The sequence below is a fragment of the Tachysurus vachellii genome, chromosome 24 (genome assembly GCF_030014155.1).
Source record: "Tachysurus vachellii isolate PV-2020 chromosome 24, HZAU_Pvac_v1, whole genome shotgun sequence".
NCBI classification, from domain to species: Eukaryota; Metazoa; Chordata; class Actinopteri; order Siluriformes; family Bagridae; genus Tachysurus; species Tachysurus vachellii.
Genome location: NC_083483.1, coordinates 15,367,169 through 15,394,040, shown reverse-complemented (window position 1 = coordinate 15,394,040; position 26,872 = coordinate 15,367,169). Strand labels below are relative to the sequence as shown.

Here is a 26,872-nt window from a genome sequence, read left to right as displayed (position 1 = left end):
CTGAAAAAATTAATTCAAATACATTTACTAAAAAAAAGAATAACAATGTAACAAAAAAATCACTCTAAAGCAATCATTGACAGTGATATTCTGTTTTGTTAATCTGGGTTCTAAGATGAGACTGATTGTGATGGATGACTCTGGTTCACTTCCAGACTAGGAGCCTAAGAGATGAAGAACTAGGGACCTGAACAATACATCTCACATTTTGAATAAAACACATGACAAACTACAAACACAAAAATAGTAAAGATTGTTGTATGTAAATACCAAAGACATTGGTTCTGCTACAAAACAGGACACGTGACAATATTGTTTTTTTTACAAAAATATTAAAAATATCCAAAACAAATGAGACAAACTGAACCAATGTGGGTTTTTTGTTCATGTATATAATTAACTAGTTTTGTTTAAACCATGAAAATAATAATATTGTGTATGCTGTAAAAAAATCATGTCAGTGAAATATGAAATTCAGTTTTTATTCTACACATTTTGAAGGTTGTAATTTTCTGGTGAGGGTTGGTGTAATCTCACCTGTGCTCAACAGAGATTTGAGTATAATGAGCTTCCAGAAGTAGTTTTGAACTGAATCTAAACCACATTTAGTTTTGTGTGTTTGGAAATAAAATGTTATGGAAATGTTAATAAAAACATTTTGTTTTTTCCAGAATTTATTTTTCTCCTATGATCCTGGACTTAACTGCTGGTGGTAAATTCTAATGTTCAAATCTTTGAAACAATATTCGTGAAATAAATCTGTGCTGAGGTAGAATTTATTTTGTTCTGTACTATAGAATCGACAGGATAATTAAAACTCATTTTGTTCCCCGAGTGATTGGGTTTATTTTATTTATTAATCACAAGTGACCCAAAAGGTTGAAGGAGTTGTGCTGGTTTATGATGAACACAGATCTACTCGGCATCAAGAAGTTATACAGATGCACTTGCGCAATATCTCTGCACTATTTCACCTGAAGTTAAGACTAATCGCTCTTCATCAAAACCAGCTTTGTGTTCATGAAGCTAGTCCATCGTTCTTTTTTCGGTTATGACTCAAAAAAGTCTCCTTTATATAACTTCAGAAAGAAGGTGCACAATGAATATAAACATAAACCCCGCCATTTTGCAATCTTTCTGTAACTCTTTTTGTCTGTTATAAACACACATCATATCATATCCAAGCCAGAGAATAATACTGATAGTGTATAAAGTTTGAGTCTCACACTGCTTAAAATACCAAAAGTAAAACAAAAGCAGAACAAAAGAAAATGCACATTACCTGTGACATGGCAGCGAAAAGTAAGAGAATGAATCAACAACCTGAAATTACTGAACATAAACTGAACAGAAATTGGCACGAAAGAGTCAATCTTATTCAAAATAAAAGTTGTCTTCAAAATGTCATTGCATATGCATTTATCTATGTTCCTAACTGATAATAATAGGTATTATCCTCAGTAAGTATTTAGCTTTTTCAGTGTAAGTTAGCAGTTAACATAAAATTGTATAAACATAAAATGTGTTGACTAAAGATGATAGCTGAGTGTAGATTCTGTGGGTTTAATATTTCTTAACTCGCAGCCTCTGATTCTTCCTTAAAAACTAGGCACTCTTCCAATTTAGTTTAGTCATTCTCTGCCCTTAGGCACTTCAACTTGGAAGAGTCCATTACAGGGGAGTACAACTGTTTGATCTAAATAGTCCAACTTCATTTCATAGCTTTTTCCACAAATTCCATTGACATTAAATATAAAAAAGAGAAACCTGTAGGTCAAAATGACATGACTTTGAAACAACGATACACAAGTGATAGTTTGAGCTCCCCTGCAACCTAAAGGTTACCAAGTGGGACTGTCTAGGGGAAGTAAGTAGATGGCTGAATTTGGTACGAGAAACTGAAACCACAGAGTGAACTTCGTTCGGACTTACTGTGGAAATATTTACCAGCAGCTGAAGACAAACCATTACGACATCACCAAAATGTTTCTATTATCTGAAAATCAATTTCACAAACACAGAGCATTCCCAAATTCTCAAAAGTCAATTTATACTCACATTAATTTCACTTTAGTTTCACACATAGTTTTTACTCTAGATTAATTAGATTTTTGATCTATTTTACTTTAGATTCTGTCCAAAACTACTTCTGGGCTCTTCAGCTGTTGCATCACACATTTCCTGATTGAAACTAGGAACCCTCCCAATTCAGTTCTTACTTACTTCCCCTAGGCCCTTCAGCTCAGAAGAGTCCATTATACAGGGGAGCACAGCTGTTGTTTGTAAACATTACATGACTTAAAATAATGCCAAGTGAACTTTATATCATGTCTCTGTTTTATCTAGAATAGAAGAATAAATAAAGAAGATTAAAGAAGGGGTGAAACACATGATTATTGAATACTGTAAACAAGTTGAAATTTGATCACCCCTACAAACTGGTTTCTCCTAAGTGGTAGTGTCTAGGGGAAGTAAGTATGGGATTGAATTGGGTTGAGACTCCTGAAGAACATAAGCTCATAACATGCTGTACACACACAAAAAAACAGAAGTGATCATGGAAACCACACCAGTGATGTATTCTGGTGAGTATATAAGACAAATTCTTTGACAAAAATAAGACTCATGGGCCCATTTATTTAAATTTAAATAAACTTTTAAATAAGTAAAGTCTAGATTTCCAAAGACTGACATTGAATATTTTTATATTCATACTGTACCCTATATACTTCCTGTTTCCAACAAAAAAGATGAATCTAATGTGCAGCAAGTAATTTACCAACTTAATTCATATAAGCAAAATGTTGACTCAAATGTTTATTTTCTTTTATGCTTAAATATAATTGTTGTGTCAATTCTGTGACCTTGAAGTTGGCTCTATATTTAATTACTTGCTATTACAAACTGAATCCTCAGAGTGAGCTGTGTTCAAACTTCCTGTGGAAAAGTTTACTGGCAGCTGCAGCTAAACATCACATCACAACATCACACTGTGTCTCTTAATTAAAAATCAATTTAGTGACCACAAAAAATTACCCGATTTTCAAATTTAGACTAGAATTTAGAATTTAGACATATTTATTTCACTTTAGTTTTATACATATCTTTTATTCTACAATGACATATTCATAAATATATTACGTTTGTTCGTCATTATGGTTCATTTATCTACACAAAATAAGTCTTTCTTCCAGTAGTTTCGGTCCAAAACTACTTCTAGGCTCTTCAGCTGCTGCGTCACACATTTCCTGATTGAAACCAGGCACCCTCCCAATTCAGTTCTTACTCACTTCCCCCTAGGCACTTCAACTCGGAAGAGTCCATTATACAGGGGAGCACAGCTGTTGTTTTGAAACACCCTGACTTTATATGACCCAGATGATGACAAGAGAACATTACTTCATTTGTCTGTTTATCCAATGTAGAAGACCAAATAAAGCAGAAAGTTCATGAGGTGAAATAACATGATTATTAAACATTGTTTACAAGCTGAAATTTGATCACCCCTGCAACTTGGATTCTTCTAAGTGGAAAAGTCTAGGGGAAGTAAGTATGGGATTGAATTGGGTTGAGACTCCTAAAGATCAGAAACTTTGTTACATGCTGTAAACACACAAAAAAAAAAACAGAAGTGATCATGGAAACAGCACTAGTTATATATTCTGGTGAGTATATAACACAAATTCTCAATAAAGATAAATATAAATGACTCATGAAGCCATGAGTTTAAATTGTGCACTGAAATTCTTTCACTGGTGTGGTGAAGCAAGTTGACACATGTCTTTGGTTTGATCTGCTCCAAACAGGAATCTGTCTTCAGGTCTCTCTTCATCTCTGCTATCTTTGTTCTGTTTCTAAGTTGGACAGGAAAGCTGGTTGAAAGGTTCATTTTACTCTGAGGAACGAGAAGATCAGGACAACGAATGTGACTCTACAAATGAGTTCTACGTTCTGAAAAGGTTAGACCTTATAGTTTCCCTAAAATTTAGTTTGGTGTTTTGTTCCTTTAGCTCATTCTTTTTTCTCTTGGATGCATTTAACTCCATCATTCCTGCTGTGAAACATTAAAAATTCTCATATGAGCATAATGGTTTGTAATAGGCATATTTAGTGCATAAAGGTTCTGTGTTTCTGTGTTTAACGAAAGTGAAGAGGTTTCTCTGCCCTCATCTGATGACCATCAATCCATGGACACTCCCAACACTTTTGAAGGAAATATATTTCTCTTATCGATTGGGTAAGCATATTGTGTACTGTCCCTATGAACACACACACACACACATATATATATATATATATGCAGTGTGAAAAGCTGAGTGAAGCCTGATTCATTGGTGCATTGTTGGAGATGTAAATACTGTAGTACCATTGTAGCATTACTGGTGGGATTTGTTGAGGGAAATAGTTCTCACTAATAAACAATCTAGATAAAGAAAAGCATTCATTCATATTCTAACTCTAATTAAAATGTTTGTTGATGGCAGAAGGAACTCGGATGCTTTCGATTCTGACCAACAATCTGGGATGGAAACTGAAAGAAACAATGTGAGATGTGGCTTGCATGTGGATGTGTGAGTGTGTGGATTGATATATTTTTGTAAATGAACAGTTACTGAAAGTGGGTTAATGTGCAGGTAAACGAGACCAAAGGATCTTCCTTAAAGTCCTGCCTGTTCTTCCAGTCTGCACTGCAGGTTTTGCTGCTGTCTTGTGCTCCGTTCTGTAAGACTTCATTTCCTCACAGAGGTATTCCATTAAATGAACACAGGTCATTGTTGGTAATGTTGATTGTGGAAAATTTGTCATTTTTTTGTGAAAACCTTTCTGTTACTATTTTGATATTAGTGGAATATTTTCAGTTTCTATTATTGGTGGAATTATGTTCTATATTTTATTTGGATACCCATGTATTTAATTAAGTTCTGAAAAAAATAATTCAAATACATTTACTAAAAAAAAGAATAACAATGTAACAAAAAAATCACTCTAAAGCAATCATTGACAGTGATATTCTGTTTTGTTAATCTGGGTTCTAAGATGAGACTGATTGTGATGGATGACTCTGGTGCACTTCCAGACTAGGAGCCTAAGAGATGAAGAACTAAGGACCTGAACAATACATCTCACATTTTGAATAAAACACATGAAAAACTACAAACACAAAAACAGTAAAGATTTTTGTATATAAATACCAAAGACATTGGTTCTGCTACAAAACAGGACACGTGACAATATTGTTTTTTACAAAAAAATAAAAAATATCCAAAACAAATGAGACAAACTGAACCAATGTGGGTTTTTTGTTCATGTATATAATTACTGATTTTTTTTAAACCATGAAAATGATAACATTGTGTATGCTGTAAAAAAAATCATGTTGGTGAAATATGAAATTCAGTTTATATTCTACACATTTTGAAGTTTGTATTTTTCTGTGCTCATCAGAGATTTGAGTATTATGAGCTTCCTTATGTAACCATAATAAACTTTCATAATGTAATCAAACTTAAATGATATGTTCACTTAAATTCATGACTTTTGGCAGACTTTTGCCTCATTTAAACAAGTGAGCAGTTTGCTCAAGGGCACAGCAGTGGTAGCACTTGGTGGTAGTGCTGGGATTTGAACTTGTGACCTCCTGAGCAGTAGACCACCATCATGACGACAGAGCTTCCACTGCACACTTTCACAGACACCAGCACTGAATGTAACTGTACGATTTTTTTTTTTTGTTCCAAAAAGTTTTATTGTACTTCGGGATCGCAGGAAAACGTTTACTTTGAAATACTCGCATACTGGCGCCCCCTACTGGTGGCATAATTAACTGCTGATTGTAGAAAGTGAAAGTTGCAAGGTTTCGCAATTCAAATGTGCGTCACGTTCACAAAACAGGTTAAGAACCGCTGCTTTAAAATTATCTGTTGGCATTTAATGGGTTTAAAAGAAAAAGGGCTTTCTTTAAACAAATTCTGTAAAATAAAATAAAACGTTAAGTGATTTGATTACTGATTACAAAAATAATGTAAAAGTTTAAGGCCTTAAGCAATCTAACACCTTCCTCCATTTAAAACATAATACTAAACAACTGAAGTTGCCAAACCTTGCAAAACAAACTGAAAACAGGAACTGAATCAAAAGAGAAATGGAAGTAGGTATGAAAATATAAAAGTCGATCGCATTGGATTTTATATCCAGAGCAGTCTTTGTTTTCTAGTTATACACTGAATTTATATCATCTCACTAGGAAACACGTTGCTCTCACTTCCTACTTTATTCTGAGTGTCTATATGACTGACAGCCCCAAGCAGCCAATCAGAAAGCGCAACTGAATTAATATAGAAAATGACTTTCACGTTACTGTCACATCAGACCAAGGAGAGAAAGCTGTAAATAACTGTAGGGTTTTCAGGTCATCCATTTACTGCGTTCATAAACAATATGAACTTTTTTAATATATTATTTTTTTATATGCTAATAATATGTATTGCTCTACCTCAATATGTCGAATAATAATATTTAAAAATATGAATTGTTAGAAAAATAAATTACTGCTGATTTATACCTGGCTTGTGTTTATTGTGTTAGAAGTTGACACTAGACAACTATAACGGCTACTAACAATGGAGCTGAACAGAAAAGGAGAATCGCTTTATAACAGGTAATAATCTACCACTATATAGGTTTATATATTAAGAATGCTATTTAAACTAGTATTATTTATAGTGTGTTATGTAGCAGTTTGGAGTCGCGTCTCTTTCACTGTAGAAAAGTTACTTTCGTTTTCATAAACACACTATTTGGAAGACATTTGTTTTAAATGTGATTTCTAAATGAAATTCTAATGTGTCGTTTTAGTCATTTTGGAATACAACAGATTCGGAATTATTTCAAAAATGCATTTGAAAAGATGTGAGAAAAGAAAAGAAAAGAAAAGAAAGGAAAGGAAAGGAAAGGAAAAGAAAAGAAAAGAAAAGTGGGAAACTGCACTTCCTGAAAAGCTTTCAGATTTCAGGAAGTGAAATTTCAGGAAGATTATTTCTTTTAATAATCTTCCTGCTACAGAACGGTGTCTTAAGTTAGAAATAAACTCATTAGCAATGAACATACATATAACACATTTACAGTACCTATGCTAAACATTTTTACACTGTTACAATAAAAAAATGGGAGAAATCTTTCATGTTAAACGAAAGCATTAGATTAAATAAAAATAAATTTACTAATAACATCAGTTAAGAAATTGTATTGTTGTTGCAAATTTAAATATTCGCTTTTAAATACATTTTTAAAAGGTATTAAGAGACAGAGGAAATCTCTGACACCAAAATATTTCAATTATTGCTGAAATAAATGGGACATTTCAGCTTAGTAGACCATCAAACCCATCAGATCACAGTGACTTTCTCTGTGCTCACAATATTAATAAATTAACTTTACTGTAGAATCTTAACATAACTGATCCTCAAATCAATACTTATATCAAAATAATTGAGCCTGGAGGATAAAAAGGACATACTATCATGGAAATCTGTGTGTGTGTGTGTGTGTGTGTGTGTGTGTGTGTGTGTGTGTGTGTGTGTGTGTGTGTGTCTGACAGTGACATACAGGAACTTCCCAGAGATTTAGTGACATCTTTCGTGAACATGGAGACAGATGCATCTATGGACATGAATTCCAGTTTTAATAAAGAAGAACCAGATCATTCCAGCAGTTCACAGTAAGACTATTGCTAGGGAACAGAAGAATGGTACACATCTCTGAATACTACTCTAAAACTCTACTTATGTTGTATTATACAGTGCATTTATCTGTGGTATCAATCTCAAGACATTTCCTATTTACTTGACCTTCTGATCTATTCTAGCTTTTCCACTAAACTCTACACAATACATTTTATTTTGTAAAACTGCAACCATATCATCTCTCCTTATAAGTTTGGTTCAAAAATAAATGTTGAACCATATGTTTAGGTTTAGGAGTTCCCTTGGATGGTTGGTGTTAGAGTTGGTCTTGGTGTGCCATGCTAATGTTATTCAAGGTAGTCTTTGGAATATTAAAGGTACAGATTACCAGGATTGGAAAAAAAAATAACTTAGATTTGCACATCAGATCACTGTACTAGCCTGTACAGTAATTTTCTACTAACTACAATTAATTAAAAAAGGTTATGTACATATGTTCTAAATGCAAAGAACATATTTCATACAACAATCATAATTATATTATTCTAATAATATATTCACATTTAAGTGTTTAAAAGCCGTTTGTAATGAAGGAGTACGGGAATTCATGTGCAGGACGTTAAACAGCTTTATTAAAATGCTTGGCTAAACAAAGGCTTGGTACGCACAGTGTGACAATACTTCACATGATGTGTATAGTGCATGCCACTTAAATACCTGGAAGGAACACAGAAGTGAGTATTCCTTGGAACGCCCCCTCGGCTGAGTGGCTGGGGTTGTTCTGACACCCATAATAAATTATATTGTAGGCTTCTGTCAGTCACAGGATCAAATAAAGCCTTGTACAATGTGCAAAAAAGTGCAGAAGATGGAAGGCAGAGATTTGAAACAGGGATCACACAATAGGCACTGAAGGAAAATCACAAAACATGAAAAAGAATGAGTTTTATACTGAAAATCTATGGGATTTACAGGGATTTAAAACAGCAGTCACGCCGGTCTTCAGTGTGAAGTATCAACAATCGTTGCGTACCGAGCCGTTCATTGTTTTGCCATGTTTAAACAGGATGATGTATTTTAAAAGTGACATTACAAGTAACTAGTTATCAATTTCCAACAGAGAAAAAGAAAAGAAGATACAAAAGAAAGAAGAAGGACAGGAGAAGAAAAACATGTATTACAAGTTAAAGGAAATGAAAGAAATCAACACCAGACTTAAGGAAATGTTAGAGGAACTGAAAACACAGTTGATTGAAATGGACGAGGAGAGCAATATACTTAAGGGACAGTTAAAGGAAGTGACTTCACAGTTGACTAAAAAGGACGAGGAGAGCAAAAGACTTGAGGAAAGGTTACAAGAGGCAAATCATACGAACAGGAAATTAAAGGTTATTATCATTTTATGGAAACCATTTTTACATCTCACATCGTACTGTCTCACTATGTTATAGATCAGAATGTGCTTACTACATATACCTGCCTAAACATAACTGCCTCTTAAAGTACTGGTTTGTAAAATATCAATGTCTAAAAACATTTATCTGCCTATTCTGTAGAAGAACATTCATTCTTTCATTTGGCTGATCTCCATTCTGGTTCTGGTTCCACTGGGTATTGGATTATATTTTCATTTTGAAGGTAAATGCTGATCAAACTACAGCTACCAAATTTCAAATCCAATATTCCCACTAAAGTTATAGATTACGCTGTAGACCACAGTATTATCCATATTATTTGCTTGGTTTTGTATCTATCTGCTTTATAGGACATGAAGTGAATCATCCTGAGCTTCGACTGATGTTAGTGGGGAAAACTGGAGCAGGAAAGAGTGCATCAGGAAACACCATCCTGCGTGAAGAAGCCTTCAGAGTCGAGGCATCTCCTGCATCTGTGACCACAATCTGTAAGGTGAAGAACAAACTCCTGGATGGAAAAAACATCACCATAATTGACACTCCTGGTGTCTTGGACACATGGCTAATATCGAACCGAAAGGCCAATCATGCACATGATTGTATCTCCATGTTTTCTCCCAAACCTCATGTCTTCCTGTTGGTGATCAGGCTGGGAAGATTCACGGTGGAGGAGAACAATGCTGTGAAGTGGATTCAGGAGACCTTTGGAGAAGAAGCTCTGAATTTCACCTTTATTCTGTTCACTGGTGGAGATCTGCTGGAAAAAAAGCCAGTGGAAAACTTTATCAGTAATAGTTATGAGCTGCGGAATCTTGTAGATACCTGCAAAGGTAGATATCATGTTTTTAACAACTATGATAAAAGTAACCGCACACAAGTCACAGAGTTGTTAGAAAAGATCAATGTATTGCTACACTTGAACATGGGTTACTTTTACACAAAAGAGCATAGTAACTTTAAGAGCAAAGAGATGGCAATCAGACAGGAAGAGGAATTAAAGAGGAAAGCTTTGAAAGAAGGAATGCAAATGGAGGAGAGAAGGAAGATAAATGAGATGGCAATGAATCTGAGAGACGAGCAGTATGAGATCAAAAATCTGAAGGCAGAGTTAGAAGATGCATATCAGACATCTTTCTGGTTTAAGGTCTCAACTGGCTTCCTCGCTCTAATATTGATCATTGTGTTTTGCAGAATGAAGTAAACTAGTCGAAGCATTGGGGGATTTTCACAGCTAATCAGGCCAGGGCTTAAAATAACAGTTTGTGTTATCTTTAAAACTAACAGCAAATTGAGGTTAAACTTACCCATTTTCTAAGTATTTTTTTTTTTCAAATACTTTACATATTATCTTACTTACAAAGGTTATACAAATGATAATAATGATCTGGAGTACACAAAATGTCGTGTTGTAGTGTTAGGATGTGTTGTGAATGTATTTTCATTTTTTTGTTCATTCATTAAAATGAAAACTTTTAATTAATCATCTGTGTCTTAATTTTTTTTAATGCTTCAAGAATACTGAACCACTGTCACTGTTCGAGAACATTGTGGCATGACCATGAAATTTTAATTTCACTTAAATTTCATTTTACACTACTAAGAGCTAACACTTTTTTCTTAGTTAAAAAAGCACCTTTTCATGAAAGGTACGTGATGGAGAAATCTTCTGAAGTCTTAGGGTTGAAATCAGTTATTAATTAAGATCTCAGATAAATACTCTAGCCACCTATACACATGTCTGCCAAATGCTGTAACATATTAAATGTCTTCAAGGGCACAAGGTCAAATGGAAAAAGGCACTTGTCCTGGGATTAGACCCTATAACAAGAATAAAACTGACTGATGGTGGATAAGAATGAGTGGGAAAAAGGCATAATACAGGTAGATTTTCACTTGGTTCACACAGAAGTTACAGAGGGTGAAAACTTTTGTACTTATTTCTATAATAAGGGGATTAAATAATTGGTGCTCCTCTGCCCAGTACGATACAAGAACCAGAAACCGGGCAGGAAAAATCACTACTGACCCTTCACATCCTGGACACAATGTCTTTCAGCTCCTACCTTCTCTCAGGCGCTACAGAACTCTGCTTACTAAAACTGCCAGACACAGGAACAGTTTCTTTCCCCAGACAATCACCCTGATTAACAACTCACCATAATTATATTCACTGCTTCTTATTATAAGTGCCGCATTATCAGAACTGTCAGTCATCACATCATCCGTATACATTACACACACTACTGATGCTGTATATTGTTCAAAAAGCATAAAATTACACAATATTGTTATTTGCACTACCAAGTACTCACTCACACTTTATGTACATAACTGACCTGTCATATATTCTGTATTCATATTTAATACTCATACCGTCTATACTGTATCACATTGTCTGTATTGTCTTGTATAGTATGTATTATCCTGTCTTGTATAGTATAGTGTTATTTATGTCTGTCTTGTCTTGTCTTATATAGTATAGTGTTATTTATGTCTGTCTTGTCTTGTATAGTATAGTGTTATTTATGTCTGTCTTGTCTTGTATAGTATAGTGTTATTTATGTCTGTCTTGTCTTGTCTTGTATAGTATAGTGTTATTTATGTCTGTCTTGTCTTGTATAGTATAGTGTTATTTATGTCTGTATTGTCTTGTCTTGTATAGTATAGTGTTATTTATGTCTGTCTTGTCTTGTATAGTATAGTGTTATTTATGTCTGTATTGTCTTGTCTTATATAGTATAGTGTTATTTATGTCTGTCTTGTCTTGTATAGTATAGTGTTATTTATGTCTGTCTTGTCTTGTATAGTATAGTGTTATTTATGTCTGTCTTGTCTTGTATAGTATAGTGTTATTTATGTCTGTATTGTCTTGTCTTGTATAGTATAGTGTTATTTATGTCTGTCTTGTCTTGTATAGTATAGTGTTATTTATGTCTGTCTTGTCTTGTATAGTATAGTGTTATTTATGTCTGTCTTGTCTTGTCTTGTCTTGTATAGTATAGTGTTATTTATGTCTGTCTTGTCTTGTCTTGTATAGTATAGTGTTATTTATGTCTGTATTGTCTTGTATAGTATAGTATAGTGTTATTTATATCTGTATTGTCTTGTCTTATATAGTATAGTGTTATTTATGTCTGTCTTGTCTTGTATAGTATAGTGTTATTTATGTCTGTCTTGTCTTGTATAGTATAGTGTTATTTATGTCTGTCTTGTCTTGTATAGTATAGTGTTATTTATGTCTGTCTTGTCTTGTATAGTATAGTGTTATTTATGTCTGTACTTTTGAAAGTCACAAACAGCTGAAACCAAATTCCTTGTGTGTGTAAACACACTTGGAAAAGTAAACCTGATTCTGATTCTGATTTCACAGGGTTGCCATGTTGTAGCGGATATCTGGCAACCTTTTGAAGTAGGTAGGAGTTCACAGATTGCCTGGCAACCTTGTTTAGTAGGCGGGCGCTGAGCAAATATCGAGCGCTTCCTGTTTCTTGGGCGTTTTAAATATTTTAAGTCGCGAATCTGTAACTTGGTCGTCATGTCGAACAACAACGCCACCAGTACGAGCCTGGCCGTCGCTCACAAGGCTGTGAAACAGCTGCGGCTCGAAGCCAGTGTCCGCCGAATCCATGTAAGTCCTGAACAAACCTTTATAACCGAGTGGAAGTTTTGGGGTGAATCCGAAATCACTTCGTCCTGCCTGCACATGAGCACTGGGTGTGGTGTCTTCCGCTCGATACGTAGGGCACTACGAGTATAATATAGGCTGATTTGGGACTTACCCAAAGGAGTGACACTAGTTGCTAACTGAGGAGTTTAAAATAAATTCAGATATAAAATAACTGATTGATTAGTTGAAGTGTTGGAGTCTGTATATGTGAGGCTTTTTTAAAAAATATTATATATATATATAATATTTATATTTCAGTACACTTTTACAGCCAATTGTCTCATAAACTTGGAGAAAGGGCTAACGTTAGCTTAGCTGCTAGTTAGCTTAACTTCTTGTTTACTTTTTCAACTGAAAAAATCCACATACACAATAAATAAAGAATAATACACAATAAATTCACCCGATAAAAGCTTTATTTTATATCTTCTGGTATTCTGAGACTCGTATTTTTAATTTTTTTATTTAAAGTTTTTTAGTTTAAAAACTCAAAAAATCATAAATATGATTCGTTTTAAGAAAAAGTTAGGACATTTTTTTATTATTATTATTATTATTATTATTATTAAATGTTTTTACTCTGTTTTAAGTCAAACCAGTTCATTCATTCTATTATTATTGACTCGTGAAGGTGTATAAACACAATGTACACGTATTGTCCTTCTGTCTACTTTAATAGGAACAGCCAATCATGTGGCAGTGAAACAATGCAAAAGAAAATCAGTTAATGTTCACATCAGACACCAGAACAAAGAAAAAGTCTGATCTGTGACTTGAACTGTGTCGTCATGTTGGTGGGAACTGGGATTTCCACACGAGTTTACACTAAAGTGGCCATTAAAACAATCCTAGCATTGATGTGAACCTTAACTGAAGCTCATGTATCTGCACGATTGTGTGCATTGTGCTTCTGCCACGTGATTGGCTGATGAGAACTGTATGGATGTACAGGTGTTACTAATAAAGTGGACAGTGTGTGTATAGTCTTATAGACCTAACGTGTGAAATGTATATTTGGCAGTTATGTGGATGAACACTTGATGTGGATTATGTGGATGTCATATTACTTGATGATAAATGAAGTAACTGAGTGACTGACTGACTGACTGACTGACTGATTGAGTGACTGCCTGACTGACTGATTGAGTGACTGACTGATTGAGTGACTGACTGATTGAGTGACTGACTGAGTGACTGACTGACTGAGTGACTGACTGACTGACTGACTGATTGAGTGACTGACTGACTGACTGACTGATTGAGTGACTGACTGACTGACTGATTGATTGAGTGACTGACTGATTGAGTGACTGACTGATTGAGTGACTGACTGATTGAGTGACTGACTGATTGAGTGACTGACTGACTGATTGAATGAATGACTGACTGACTGACTGACTGAGTGAGTGACTGACTGACTGAGTGACTGAGTGACTGACTGAATGAGTGACTGACTGAATGAGTGACTGACTGAATGAGTGACTGATTGAATGAGTGACTGATTGAATGAGTGACTGACTGAATGAGTGACTGATTGAATGAGTGACTGATTGAATGAGTGACTGACTGATTGATTGTTATAATGAAGCTTTGCGTTTGTATTTTTCCAAGGACTCGTTGTGCTTAATGTTAACCCTGTTGTTTGATCAGGTCTCCCAGGCAGCTACAGATCTGAAGAATTTCTGCCTCCAGAACGCTCATAAAGACCCTCTGCTGATGGGTGTCCCATCCGGCGATAACCCCTTTCGCCCTCCCAAATCATGTGGCCTGCTCTGAGGTACTCGGTCTCCTGCAGTGCACGATGTGGATTGTAATGAGAAACAGTAGCAGTAATATGTATCACTACTTTACATGATTTTAGTTACGTTCCTGCCTTCACGCTTTCATCGTTTTCAGATTATAGGAGCAAAGTGAGGTCTGTAAACAATTAATAAGAGGTTGTACATGACAAAATACTCCTGTAAGACTGGTCTGAGGAATCAACCAAGGCAGTTCGGTTTCATTTGTCACGTTAATGTTTCGCACCTGATTAACATAATACTGTGACATCTGAGTTTAAATATAACCACTGTTTTACTGCTTGTTGCTTGTGAACGTGGAAAACTAACGACTGTCAGCGTACATGTCTGCCTTTAAGTGCAAAGATACCAAACATCATTTAAATAACTGAAGGGTAAAGTGAACTTTATAGACATTTTATTTGGGGGAAATTTCAGATCACATGAAATTATCTAATCAAATGTTAAGTTTTTTTGCTTTATTACATACACTAATTTTTTTTCTTGCTCTGGCACAGGTGATGGTCATCCAAGAAGACTCCATGGAGCAACGCGCACACACACACACACACACACACACACACACACACACAGCTCTTCTTGCTGGATGTCTTGCTCCTACACTGTGCATGATCCCTAAATTGCAGTATCATATTTACACTAAATATGGGGTCCTGAACGAACGGCCCACTTCCTGCCTTCTCAGTGCTTTAGAGACTATAGATAACTGATTAAAAATAATTAACTACTACTTTTAAACATGGGAGAAAAGTTATGAAAAAAGAGACCTTGGTGTTTGGGATTTAAAATGCTGAAGTGGATCATTCAGAGCAGGATTGGTTTTTTTTTGGGAGTTAATGTTGCCACTTCTCACTTGTATATTAAGACAGAATCCTTCCACACACTTATAGACTCTCTTTACGTACTGTAGTTGCAAGACTTCAGGTAGCTCTGAAGTTTAATGTTCATTTTGCTTGGAGAAACAAAGTTCTGCATTATTTTATAAATCTGTGTCAGGTGATTAAACTGTTAACAAAACATGCTCTGTCTGGGGTAACGTAACGCTTGTCCTGATACTGTAGTGTTACAGTGCTGATATCAGTCTTTCTGTCAGGTGCGTGAAATTATAAAGTCATCAGCTTTATAATGGGTTTCTGATTGTCCACTGAAGAACATTACTATAATGTACTATAAATGTTTCAGCTGTTATTAGATGTTCCAGTGTTTAGACCACTGACTGATGGCACCGTAATCACTTGACCATCACGTCTACCTTAAACACACTACACAAACAGAAGCTTAAATCTAGAAACATTAAGACTCAGTGTTTAATAATGTATGAAAGAGCTACCAGTAAATCGACATTTGGAATCCTAACTCATCTGGAGAACACGAGAGGAAGAACATTGTTTTTCAGAGTGTTAGGAACGAGCACATTAGTATTGGCTTCTTCGTTGTATGAGGCGCAGCAACCTGCCTTGTGGAAGCTTTTCCACCTTTTTCATAAATTTCACCTTCTAGCATTGAGACGAAGACAAATGGAAGGTATTTAGATAAATGTTGAGTGGTTGTTAGACGTTATTAGAGGTTTCTAACACCAGGGTGCAGATTTTCCAAAGTGATTCTTTACAAATTTATTAGCAATTGATTTACATCAAAAATATTGGAGTTTTGGTCTACTGACTCATATTAGTATTATTCTCCACACGTGTTTTGCTCTTGATCATTAAACCCTAAATCCAAACACATTCCTGATCACACGTACAGATTATGACACTATATATGTGCTGTGTTTTTTACACACACACACACGTACATACACACTCTCTCTTTCTGGATATGCAAGCTGCATAATTACTAATCGTTAGGTAGAAAGATTTATAACACTACAGAGACTTTAACACTGCAGCATAAAATCAGTCTTCTTGGTGTTTCTGTGTTTTGGGTGAATTTTTTTTCTTTCTAATATAGTTTGTATTTTCACTTTCAGTAAAGTATGGAAAGGAAACTCTAATCCATTCATCACTGAACCTTAGCTTTTCTTAATTATTGTTTGTTTGTATTTAGTGAGACTCTACAATCTGCGTGCCTTACAGTGTCATTGTAAATTTTTCAGTAAATCTACACACTTTACCTGTCATCTGTGTGCGACCTTTTTTTTTTTAATGTTCTGTAATTTACCTGGTGATTAAATGAAAACTAAGATTACACATATTTTTATTTTATAATAAAGATTCTGAGGGTTGTGTTTAGTTTTCTTGTGTGTGTGTGTGTGGAGATCAGTGCAGCTCGGGGGCGTGTGTGTGTGGAGATCAGTGCAGCTCGGGTGTGTGTGTGTGTGGAGATCAGTACAGCTCGGGTGTGTGTGTAACTGATGAGCAGTAATAACATCCACCTGAGTCTGGGCTCAGCTCACACTCTCAGGGTCAAGTCCAAATCCCGACTGAATTAAACCGAGTTTACACGACGTTCATGCACGAGGTCACGATCAAGGATTCTAAACCTAAAAAGAAACAAAACACCTTCATTTAACTCTGGCTTTGTTGATGAGAGATAAACAACAGAATAGCTGCTGTTCCTGCAAGTCATTTTAACTGGAACTTAAATGTATAAACGATGCGTTGTATATTAACACGTGCAGATTTACATTAAAACAAATCTGGATCCTTGATCAGGTTTAGATGATGTGGAAGAATGTGGTGTAGCTACGACCCTGAACATCTCCCACTATAGACAGTGAGACTGGTTAGTTAGATTAACCCTGAAGAAGGACACGTCAGCTGGTGAACCTGTCTCAGATGATCCAAGTTTGTGCATTAGAACTACTTTAGGGTGGTGTGTGTGTGTGAGAGAGAGAGAGAGAGAGAGAGAGAGAGAGAGAGAGATTGATTGCAAGCTTTATATCTGATGGCGTCCAAACAAGAAGGAAGACTGCTAACATCTCGTTACAGGACTCACGAGACCTCAGGTGTTAACACGTTTATTGTATCCACTTAAAGACTCATCAAAGCTTCTAGTCACTAATTACTCTCACGTCAGTCAGGGTGCTGCAGTGTTCCTGGTTTACCTGTTTTTTTTCTTCTCTACCAGAGGTCCAGAGCACACGATTGTTGCTTCAGGTCAGTTCTCCATGCAGAGCTTCCAGTAGGATTCACAAAGAAGACTCGAAGGAACAGAACAGATCAGTTCAGGTGCAGTGAGAAGGGAAGGGACGTGAATTAGATGTAACTGTAAACGGATAAAAACTCTACTGTGTCGTTCATAAACGTGCGGTGGTGAACAGAATAATCACCTTTGGGGTGGTAACTCCTCGCAGGTGTTTTATTCCTTCTATATTAAACAGCTTTCTTTGTTCTAATGATGTGGAAGTGTCTAAGTGACTGTGTGATTGCACCATCGCACTAAACCGTCCACAGGAGCAGCTCATGGAGAGAGATCAGTTCATCACCAGGCTGCGAGATGCTCTTCAGGGTGAGAGAGAGAAGGTGAGGAGGGTGTGTGTGTGTGTGTGTGTGTGTGTGTGCGCGCGCGCGTGTGTGTACACGTCGTACAATATCATGTTGCTACAGGAGACGTTTGTATGTTTCATGGCGCGCACAAACAGCACTTTAGCGCCTCCTGCTGGTGTAATAAAGATTTGTCCAATAAGTGCTGCTAAAATTCATCTCCATATCCTCACCAAGAGGTAATAAAGTATTTCTTTTGCCCAGTCTCTAACTTCAGTGCTATGTAGCAAGTAAACACTTATGCTAATTTACTGTTCTTTTCAGAGAAACACGGGTAAATTTTAATAATGCTTATGCAAAATTTATAACAGGATCTGTGTCCCAAGTGAAATGAATGAAGGATTGTATTATTTTGTCTGTCTGTGTCTCTGTGTGTGTGTGTGTGTGTGTGTGTGTGTGTGTGTGTGTGTGTGTGTGTGTGCGTGCACAGACCTCCAAGCTGCAGTCTCGCTGTAACCAGCAGGCATTAGAATTAAAACGCAGAGAGCAGCTCGTCAATAGGATGAAGGAAAAGCTCTCGCAGTTTACAGACAGACACCGAGACCGAGGCCTGTGTAAGACGCACAGAGCCACTTTGCTCTCTGAATATTGTTGTTTATCACACTGTAAATCTACAAACAGAGATGTTCGTGTTCAGGACTGGGGTTTAGAGAATCTGTGGCTATATTTTCTCTTCCTTACAGCTATAGAGACCATAAACGCTCTTCCTAAGCTGCTAGGACAGAGAGAGCCTGTGTCCCGGAGAGCACAGTCTGATGGGAGGTACAGTTTATATGTCCTGTATGCCAGCATCCTCTTATCTACACAGTTCAGCTTTTAGACTGGAAAGATAAAATGCTGGTCTCAAAAATACATACAGACTTGACACAGAGACCTGATTTAAAGTCAACAAACTTTTTAAACTTTAAATCAGTCGTTTGGTTTACTGCATTGTGCAGGTCCAGACAAAGACCAGAACCAGATGTAAGTTTTTTCTATCTGAACAAAAAAAGGACAGACCCAAACAAAACAGAACTTTAGGTTCTCATTCATGTATCCCAAAATTCAGAGAGTATTTGATATCCAGGGTCATGTTTCAAACCCTTGGTTTTTGTCTTTGTTAAATGTGTGTTTTTGATTTCTCTCTCTCTCTCTCTCTCTCTCTCTCTCTCTCTCTCTCAATGAAGGAAAGAGGAGGCTCTGAGGTTAATGCTGGAGAGGAGGGAGGCTGAACTCAGGGAAGCTATGAAGCTGCGTCACTGCCTCACGACTCTACTGCACGCGCTCAGAACTGACATGCAGCAGGTGATGAAACAGGAGCTCATGCAGTTTCAGGAAACCTAAACAATATTGGGCTAAAACCTCATGGATTCTGGCTTTTCTTGTTTCTATTACCTCCACAAATTGAGATTTATCAGTCCTGTAAGTCTCTGGTTAAGAGACCGCCTGCCAAATGTCATATGTAAACATACAATGAACCATTTTGATTCTTTTCAAAATAAACATTATCAGTTTAACAGATATTTCCAATTAGGTCTTTTAAGTACTGTTTTGGTTTCCCCACATTGACAAGTTGAATCATTGTCCAAGGTTTTGTTTATATGTGAGAAAATGAGCCAAGACTGTCCATTTTTTGTACACCAGAGCTGATGTAGCGAGTGAGCACTGAATGAATGACCTGGGGGTTCTCTTTCTCTGAGAACTTTCTCTTCTTGTTTTGTGGTTCAGACTCTAGAGGAGATTGTGAACACGGAGGAGGAGGAGGAGGAGAAGAAGAAGACAGCCACGAGCAGGCTGGTCCAATCAGAGCAGTCGCTTGGTGATCATGTGACAGGGGGTGTGTTTCTGGAGTGGACACACGTACAGAAGAGGATGAGGGAGCTGCAGTCACAAAGTGTGTGAATGTGGTTTTTTTGGTTGTCTTTCATGTCGAAACAAATGAGGAGTGTGTTTCAATCAGCTCTCTAGGTGGTGAATCAGTACCTGGTGTACACAAGATGGGGCTCTGGTAAAGAATCTGTCTCCCTAAAATCTGGGACACTGATGTTATTTTCCTGTGAAACAACCTTCATTTCCTTGTCAGTCACTGGGATTTTAAAACAAATAAATCATTTAAGTTTTAAGCATCACGTAATTGTTAGTTTAATCACATTATTCTTTCTTGGTGCCTCAAGCAGGATTGTAGGCTCACTAGTGGATTTTTTTACATTGTTAAAGTGTTTAGACTCAAACAAACCAATAAGATTTCATTTGAGAGCCACAACAATGATAACCAGGTGCTTACATTTGTAGACAAAGCTGGCTGAAAGTTTGGTTCGTCTACCAAGGAAGATCATGAGTGAGCATCGGAGCTCCCTGTCTTTTGGTTTTTGTGGTGCATATATATTTATTTTTTTTATTTTATTTTTTTAGGAACCAAACAACAAATGTTCCGGTGTGCAGGAAAGACTGTGATTGAGAGAGACAGCCCTTAATATATCAGACTCCCTGATCAGAGCTCTGACTACTGAACTAGAGAGTAGACTGAGACACACCAGAACTTTTCTTGAGGTGTGTGTGTGTGTGTGTGTGTCCCTTTACAGGCCCAGTTGCAGTGAGAACAGACCAGGAGAAGCTCTTGGCTCAGCTTGAAGAAGAGCTGGAGCAGAGCAGAGAGTTGGTCCGAGTGCAGCAGCAGCTTCTGCAGGTCTATTTTAAATTCACACGCACGTCAGATTTGTTGCCAAAACAATACAATTTTTTTTTTTTTTTTTTTTAGAAGTCTTTATTTTCTATATTGACTTTATAAACGTTATTCAGCCCTAAATTACCAAATTTAACCTGTAGTTTTATAGCACAGCAGATTTATATTTACCACTGGCCACAAAATTCCACAAAATACAAAACTTGGAGAATAAAAATAAATCAACACTTATTTGAACAGTTTAAATTCAATCAGTCGAGGTTCTGATTCGAGTCTCCTCATTATTTACATCTGTAAAAATTCAGGAGCAAAATGGAGGTGTCTTTGGTTTTTGCCTAAACCAACTGGATTTTCATGAATACCACATTTCAGGTGTTGACGTTCTCTTTTTCCATATCATGGTAAATGTAGTAAACACTAATGTTTCTCACTGCTGTGAAAACTGTGACAGTATGTGACCAGTTAGTCATGAGTTAGCATTTGATCCTCTAACAGAAGAAAACATGACTTTGTGTGAAGGGAAAAAAATCATTTTTTTAATTGCTCTTAATCATTTGTTGGTTTACACTCAGCTTATGTATTTCCAAACAATGTTTTTACATTATGAACTAGTCGAAATGGTTGGTGTTCTTGTGAAAGTATAAATTTGAAAGAATCGCAAATTTTGTTCCATTCCACGTCATGATATACACCAAATGTATAAAGTCCTGGCTACCAGATTTGTCCTTGTTCTCTTCATTAACTCTCTATCTATCAGGAGAGTGTGGCTGTTCCTCTCCCAGACCCACTGGTTGACTCTTACTATCTTGAGGAGTGGGAGCGGCTTCAGGACAAGTGGGTGGAGTTTGACAGACAAAGGCGGAGCTTCCAGCAGGAGAGACAGGCCTTCACTGATGCCGCAATCCGATTGGGCCGTGAGGTGAGAGCGATGGGGAAATTGTCTGTATGTTTTAAATAGTTTAAGTTGTAATATTTGTGTAGTATAATCCTCCTGACATTTGTTCCCCTATAATCAGACCTCATTTGTATCTGTGTTTTTCCTTTACTGCAGTTGTTGTTGTTGTTGTTGTTTTGTTTGTTATTTAAGTCAGAATCAGATTTATTGTCCAAGTGTGTTGACACACACAAGGAATTTGGTTCTAGCAGTTTGTGACTCTCAAAAGCACAGACATAAATAATATTATACTATACAAACTATACAAGAAAACAAAGCAGATGATGGGATACAATATAGACAGAATGAGTATAAAATATGAATATACAATTAATAAAATATATAAAATATGAATATAGAATGACAGATCAGTTATTGTAAATAACAAAATATTGTGCAATATTATGCTTTTGTACAATATACAGCAGCAGTAGTGTGTAATATATACAGATGATGTGATGACTGACAGTCCTGATAATGTGGTACTTATGATAAGAAGCAGTGAATATAATGATGGTGAGGTGTTAATCAGGGTGATTGTCTGGGGAAAGAAACTGTTCCTGTGTCTGGTAGTTTTAGTAAACAAGGTTCTGTAGCGCTGAAAGAGGTTGTGTCCAGGGTGTGAAGGGTCAGTGGTGATTTTTACTGCCCGGTTTCTGGTTCTTGTGTCGTACAAGTCCTGGGGGGTGGGCAGGGGGGCACCAATTATATTTTCTGCTGTTCTAACTGTGCGTTGCAGTCTGTTCCTGTCCTGTTTAGTTGCTGCACCAAACCAGATGGTGATGGATGTGAACAGGACAGATTCAATGACTGCAGTGTAGAACTGCATCAACAGCTCCTGTGGCTGACCGTACTTCCTTAATTGACGTAGAAAGTACATCCTCTGCTGGGCCTTTTTGATGATGGAGTTTATGTTGGACTCCCATTTCAGGTCTTGGGAAATGGTAGTGCACAGAAATTTGAAGGCCTCCACAGATGACACCGGGCTGTTAGATATTGTGAGGGGGAGTAGTGTTGAGGGGTCTTTCCTAAAGTCCACTATCATCTCCACAGTTTTAAGGTGTTTTAGCTCCAGACTGTTCTGACTGCACCACAGCGCCAGCCGCTTCACCTCCTGCTGGTATACAGACTCGTCACCACCTTGGATGAGACCGATGAGCGTAGTATCATCTGCAAACTTCAGGAGTTTAACAGTTTGGTCACTTGAAGTGCAGTCGTTAGTGTATAGGGAGAATAACAGTGGGGAGAGGACACATCCCTGTGGCGCGCCAGTGCTGATTGTCTGAATGCTGGAGGTGACACCTCCCAGTCTCACCTGTTGTTTACTATCTGTCAGGAAGCTGGTGATCCACTGACAGATGGAAGGGGGTACAGTGAGCCTTAGGAGTTTGGAGTGGAGAATTTCCAGAATTATAGTTTGAAAAGCCGAACTGAAGTCAACAAACAGAATCCGGGCGAATGTCCGTGGGCAGTCCAGGTGTTGCAGAATGTAGTGCAGTGAAATGTTGACTGCCTCATCCACTGACCTGTTTGCACGGTAGGCAAACTGTAGGGGCTCCAGCATCTGTTCTGTGACAGTCTTTAGGTGGGCCAATACCAGCTGCTTGAAGGTCTTCATTACAACAGATGTCAGAGCGACAGGCCTGTAGTCATTCAGTCCAGTGATGGAGGGTTTCTTGGGGACCGGAATGATTGTAGAAAGTTTAAAGCACGAGGGGACTTCACACAGCTCCAGAGATCCGTTGAAGACAGGAGGGGAACACCCCGTCTGGGCCTGGGGCTTTCCTTGTCTTCTGTCTCTGAAAGAGTTAATTCACATCCCCTTCACAAATCGTGAGTGCAACTTGATTGCTGGGAGGAGTTGTTAATGGGGTTACCAGAGGTATGATGTCAGTCAGTGTGCTGGGTTGGATGGGAGGTGTGAAGATGTTCTCAAACCTGCAGTAGAAGGTGTTGAGGTCGTCAGCCAGGTCTTTGTTTGATTCAGTGGGAAATGGGGGGGGGGGGTGACTCTTGTAAATTGTAGCTTGCAACAATTTATAAGTGAAATGCACTGTAAGGAATTTGTCGCTGTACTCAGTATAGTGGCAATAAAAGAATCTTGATCTTATGACACAGGAGTGTGAATGTGGTAGAATTAAATTATTATTTTTACGGTAATAAAATCTACAAATATTGTGTTAGACAGTTAGGTTTAGCTGTAGGTATAGTATTAATTATAAAGGGGTGTGTGTGTGTGTGTGTGTGTTAGAGATGTGAGTTTGAGCAGCAGAAGGCCTCTCTGCTGAAACAGCAGTTCCTCAGCACATCTCCAGTAATGAAGACTTCACACTCTAACAGGAGAGAGAGCACAGCCCTCAGTGAACTGCGTATGCACCACACACACACACAAACTGATTCACCTATTAGATTTAATTTAATCTTTCTCTTTACTTATTTAATTTGCTTTAAATTTGACTTGGCTTACTGCACACAAACATGCCGTACTCTAGTAAACAAACGTGTGTGTGTGTGTGTGTGTGTGTGTGGAATGATGGCTCCAGGTCGTCTGTCTCTGTCCCCCTGTGTCACTCCAACCTCTGAGGGCTCAGAGGTCATGCCCTGGTCAGGGCAGAATACAGGAATGACTCCCAACACCCCTGAGCTCTATTGTATGCTTCAGCTCCCATTTTACTGCAGGTGTGTCACTACCTGCACGCGCACACACCTTTACCAATCTTCTATTTTCCGAACATTTTTTTGTGCATTTCCTATTCTTACTGAATGTGGTCTCTCTTTCTGTCCCTCTCTCTCAGGGAGTTTGACAGTCATCTGTCTGAGACTTGGGTGAAAGAGACGCAGAGAGGTGACTTCAGTCTGGACAAACAAAACATGGACAACTTTTAATCGTGTGTGTGTGGGGGGGGTGATGCTGTTTGCATAAATAACATAAATAAAGAAATTTAAATTCTATGCTCTGTGTGTGATGTAGTTCATGTTTTAGCTGTAGGATGATGTATTATACTTTATTCTGCATCATTCTTTATGTCCCATGATACTACTTTGCAGAGTGGATATAAGTTGTGTGTGTGCCTCTGCTCAGGAATAGCTGTTATTAGCTGCTAAGTCGAATCAGGCGTGATGGAGCAGGAAACATGTGCAGAAGATTCTCCAGGACCATAATTATGGGGTTATGAATCTGGGGTGTAGATGGTGGTTCAGAACTCTTAAGCAACTTCCGATATTCACTTTGATATAGCAGCCTATTTAACATCTTCATGCCTGAGAAATTTTGTGTATGTGTTTGTTTGCAGTAGTCGAGCTAAGACATTTTAGTGCGCAATCTGCTTCTTAATCCAAATGAATGATTTAAACACGCTACAGATATACATTCATTGAGCTAGGAAGATCCTTGTGAACCGATTCGAACAGTTCAGCCCGGGGTCACGAGCAGGTGCCTGCTGATTGCTCCATGCAGCGGCACCCGCCGTTCACGCGCCACACGCGTGCGCGCACCGGCCTCGTCTACTTAAGTGGGGACTCTCGTTTGTTTTCTCTTTATTCCCCGCCTCCCTTTCTAGGTCGAAAACTTGCTATGGTGTTGTCTGTGCTGCACTACATCCTGTCGGCCCACGCACGGCTCCATGGAGTCCGAAGAGCAGCGGCACTTTCAGCCGTGGTGTGATTACATGGGTCTCGCGGACACGGTGCGTGCCATGCGGAGCTCGCGCCTTTCGGAAACCTCTGGTCCAGAACCTCAGCAGGAGCTTCATTTAACTTCTCACCGTAGCCTCGATGGCGCGTTCCAGTTCTTCTCGGAGTTTGAGATGTCCGGGCAACCGAAAACGCAGAAGGGGCGACAGGAATGCGGCCGCACCGGGACTACAGGATCTCCACCTTCAAGTCCAAGTCCAACTGCAGCATCACCGGGAGTCGGTCCTTGCGCTACGGAGAAGTTCTGCGGCTTCTGCAAACACAACGGCGAGTCTGAAGACGTTTTCACATCGCACAACCTTAAGAACCACGGACAAGTAGTGTGTCCTTACCTGCGCCGTTATGTGTGTCCGCAGTGCGGGGCGACGGGGGGCCGCGCGCACACCAAGCGCTTCTGCCCGCTAGTGGACAGCACCTACAGCTCCGTGTACGCACGGGCTACCCGGTAATGACCGAGGCCCTGAATCTCATTTTCATACACTTTCATGTCACTTTTACCTGTTATAATAATAATACGATTTTAGATGAAACACTTCACAGGTAGCTACGTCAGCGGTCCTTAATCACCGACTATGTACCAAAAAGTTTTAGTACCATATATTGTAAAGGTATAAAAAAAAAGATGATGTATCAGTAGAAATGTTACTGCTGAGAAAACATAAGGTACAGTTTGGTGTCTGTTTCTGAGACTGTGTGTGCAGAAATTCTCAAGTGCTTTTAAAAGACAACTCGTTGCTCCAGAAAAAGTTTTTCAGTACTATTTTATTGTAGTTATCATGGCTATGAGCGCTTAGGTTTTGTTTTAAGTGTGATATGAACCCATAACCACACACTGAATGACCTGCCCTGGGTTTAGAGCTGTAACACCCAGAGTGCCAAGTGTTTGTGTTTTGCTTGACTAATTCACTGTGTGCTTATTTGAAGAAGACTTGATTTATTTCACTGGTGTGTCCTTTTGGGTGTGTGTTTTGTTTGTTTGTTTGTTTGTTTTAAGCTGATTTCTCTAACAAACTTGTGCTCAGGTCTCTTAGGCTCTTCTCAGGTGCAGGTTTCTCCCTGCCTTCATGATGGGAGCATGACCTTCCTTACTGACCACCTGGGGTTCTGGTCCATTTTATTGTCTATAATTGTAAGAAACACTCATGTGTTATGACATTTTTAAATGTTTTACCATTTTGGATTTGAGTTAATATTGTTTGTATTCTTGTACAAAGCATCAGTGCTGCGTTTTTTTGTTTTTTTTTTTAAATATCCATCTTTGGATTATTTTGGTATGGCTGACATCTTTGATGCCTCTGATTCATCTGCAGTATTGTAGCATGTTCAGTTTATAATAATACATTTAAACACTTAACTTCGCTTTCTGTTTTTTTTCCCCAAAGCCTAAAGTGGATTATTTGGGATAACTTGCTCGATGAATTCAGTTTCTGCCAGAGTTCTGATTTACACTCCTTGACTATTATTTTCAGGTTTTCCTCCATATAGAAAACTTGTAAAAGGTGTTGATGTATTGTGAATACTAACAGATGCACTAC

General features: G+C 37.8%; 4 protein-coding genes across 6 annotated transcripts; all 4 read left to right on the top strand.

Annotated features, from left to right (window-relative positions):
• Nucleotides 1-6,337: 6,337 nt before the first annotated feature.
• Nucleotides 6,338-10,577, top strand: LOC132839505 (GTPase IMAP family member 7-like). 3 transcript variants are annotated; one of them, XM_060860519.1, is made up of 6 exons: nt 6,338-6,396; nt 6,586-6,658; nt 7,598-7,717; nt 8,803-9,070; nt 9,239-9,320; nt 9,448-10,577. In XM_060860519.1, exons 2-6 carry the CDS (start codon nt 6,621-6,623, stop codon nt 10,296-10,298), a joined length of 1,359 nt encoding a protein of 452 aa, XP_060716502.1. In that variant the 5' UTR covers nt 6,338-6,396; nt 6,586-6,620; the 3' UTR covers nt 10,299-10,577. The 3 variants fall into 3 exon arrangements, with proteins under 3 accessions (XP_060716502.1, XP_060716503.1, XP_060716504.1); XM_060860520.1 differs by having other exon boundaries at nt 6,342-6,409; XM_060860521.1 differs by having other exon boundaries at nt 6,373-6,386.
• Nucleotides 10,578-12,543: 1,966 nt separating this feature from the next.
• si:ch211-286b5.5 (uncharacterized protein LOC100003596 homolog) lies at nt 12,544-16,682 on the top strand. Its single transcript, XM_060860589.1, has 3 exons — nt 12,544-12,725; nt 14,415-14,541; nt 15,061-16,682. The coding sequence occupies exons 1-2, from the start codon at nt 12,633-12,635 to the stop codon at nt 14,538-14,540; spliced, it is 219 nt and encodes a 72-aa protein (XP_060716572.1). The 5' UTR covers nt 12,544-12,632; the 3' UTR covers nt 14,541; nt 15,061-16,682.
• A 623-nt stretch (nt 16,683-17,305) lies between these two features.
• si:ch211-286b5.4 (afadin- and alpha-actinin-binding protein) lies at nt 17,306-24,596 on the top strand. Its single transcript, XM_060860522.1, has 12 exons — nt 17,306-17,510; nt 17,633-17,733; nt 17,959-18,027; nt 18,479-18,602; nt 18,732-18,810; nt 19,215-19,332; nt 19,756-19,921; nt 20,610-20,713; nt 21,468-21,629; nt 23,896-24,013; nt 24,188-24,323; nt 24,440-24,596. The coding sequence occupies exons 1-12, from the start codon at nt 17,450-17,452 to the stop codon at nt 24,528-24,530; spliced, it is 1,329 nt and encodes a 442-aa protein (XP_060716505.1). The 5' UTR covers nt 17,306-17,449; the 3' UTR covers nt 24,531-24,596.
• Nucleotides 24,597-25,218: 622 nt separating this feature from the next.
• nanos3 (nanos homolog 3) lies at nt 25,219-26,415 on the top strand. Its single transcript, XM_060860568.1, is given in 3 exon segments — nt 25,219-25,257; nt 25,259-25,782; nt 26,360-26,415. Coding segments are annotated over 3 exon segments (609 nt in total). The 3' UTR covers nt 26,406-26,415.
• Nucleotides 26,416-26,872: the final 457 nt, after the last annotated feature.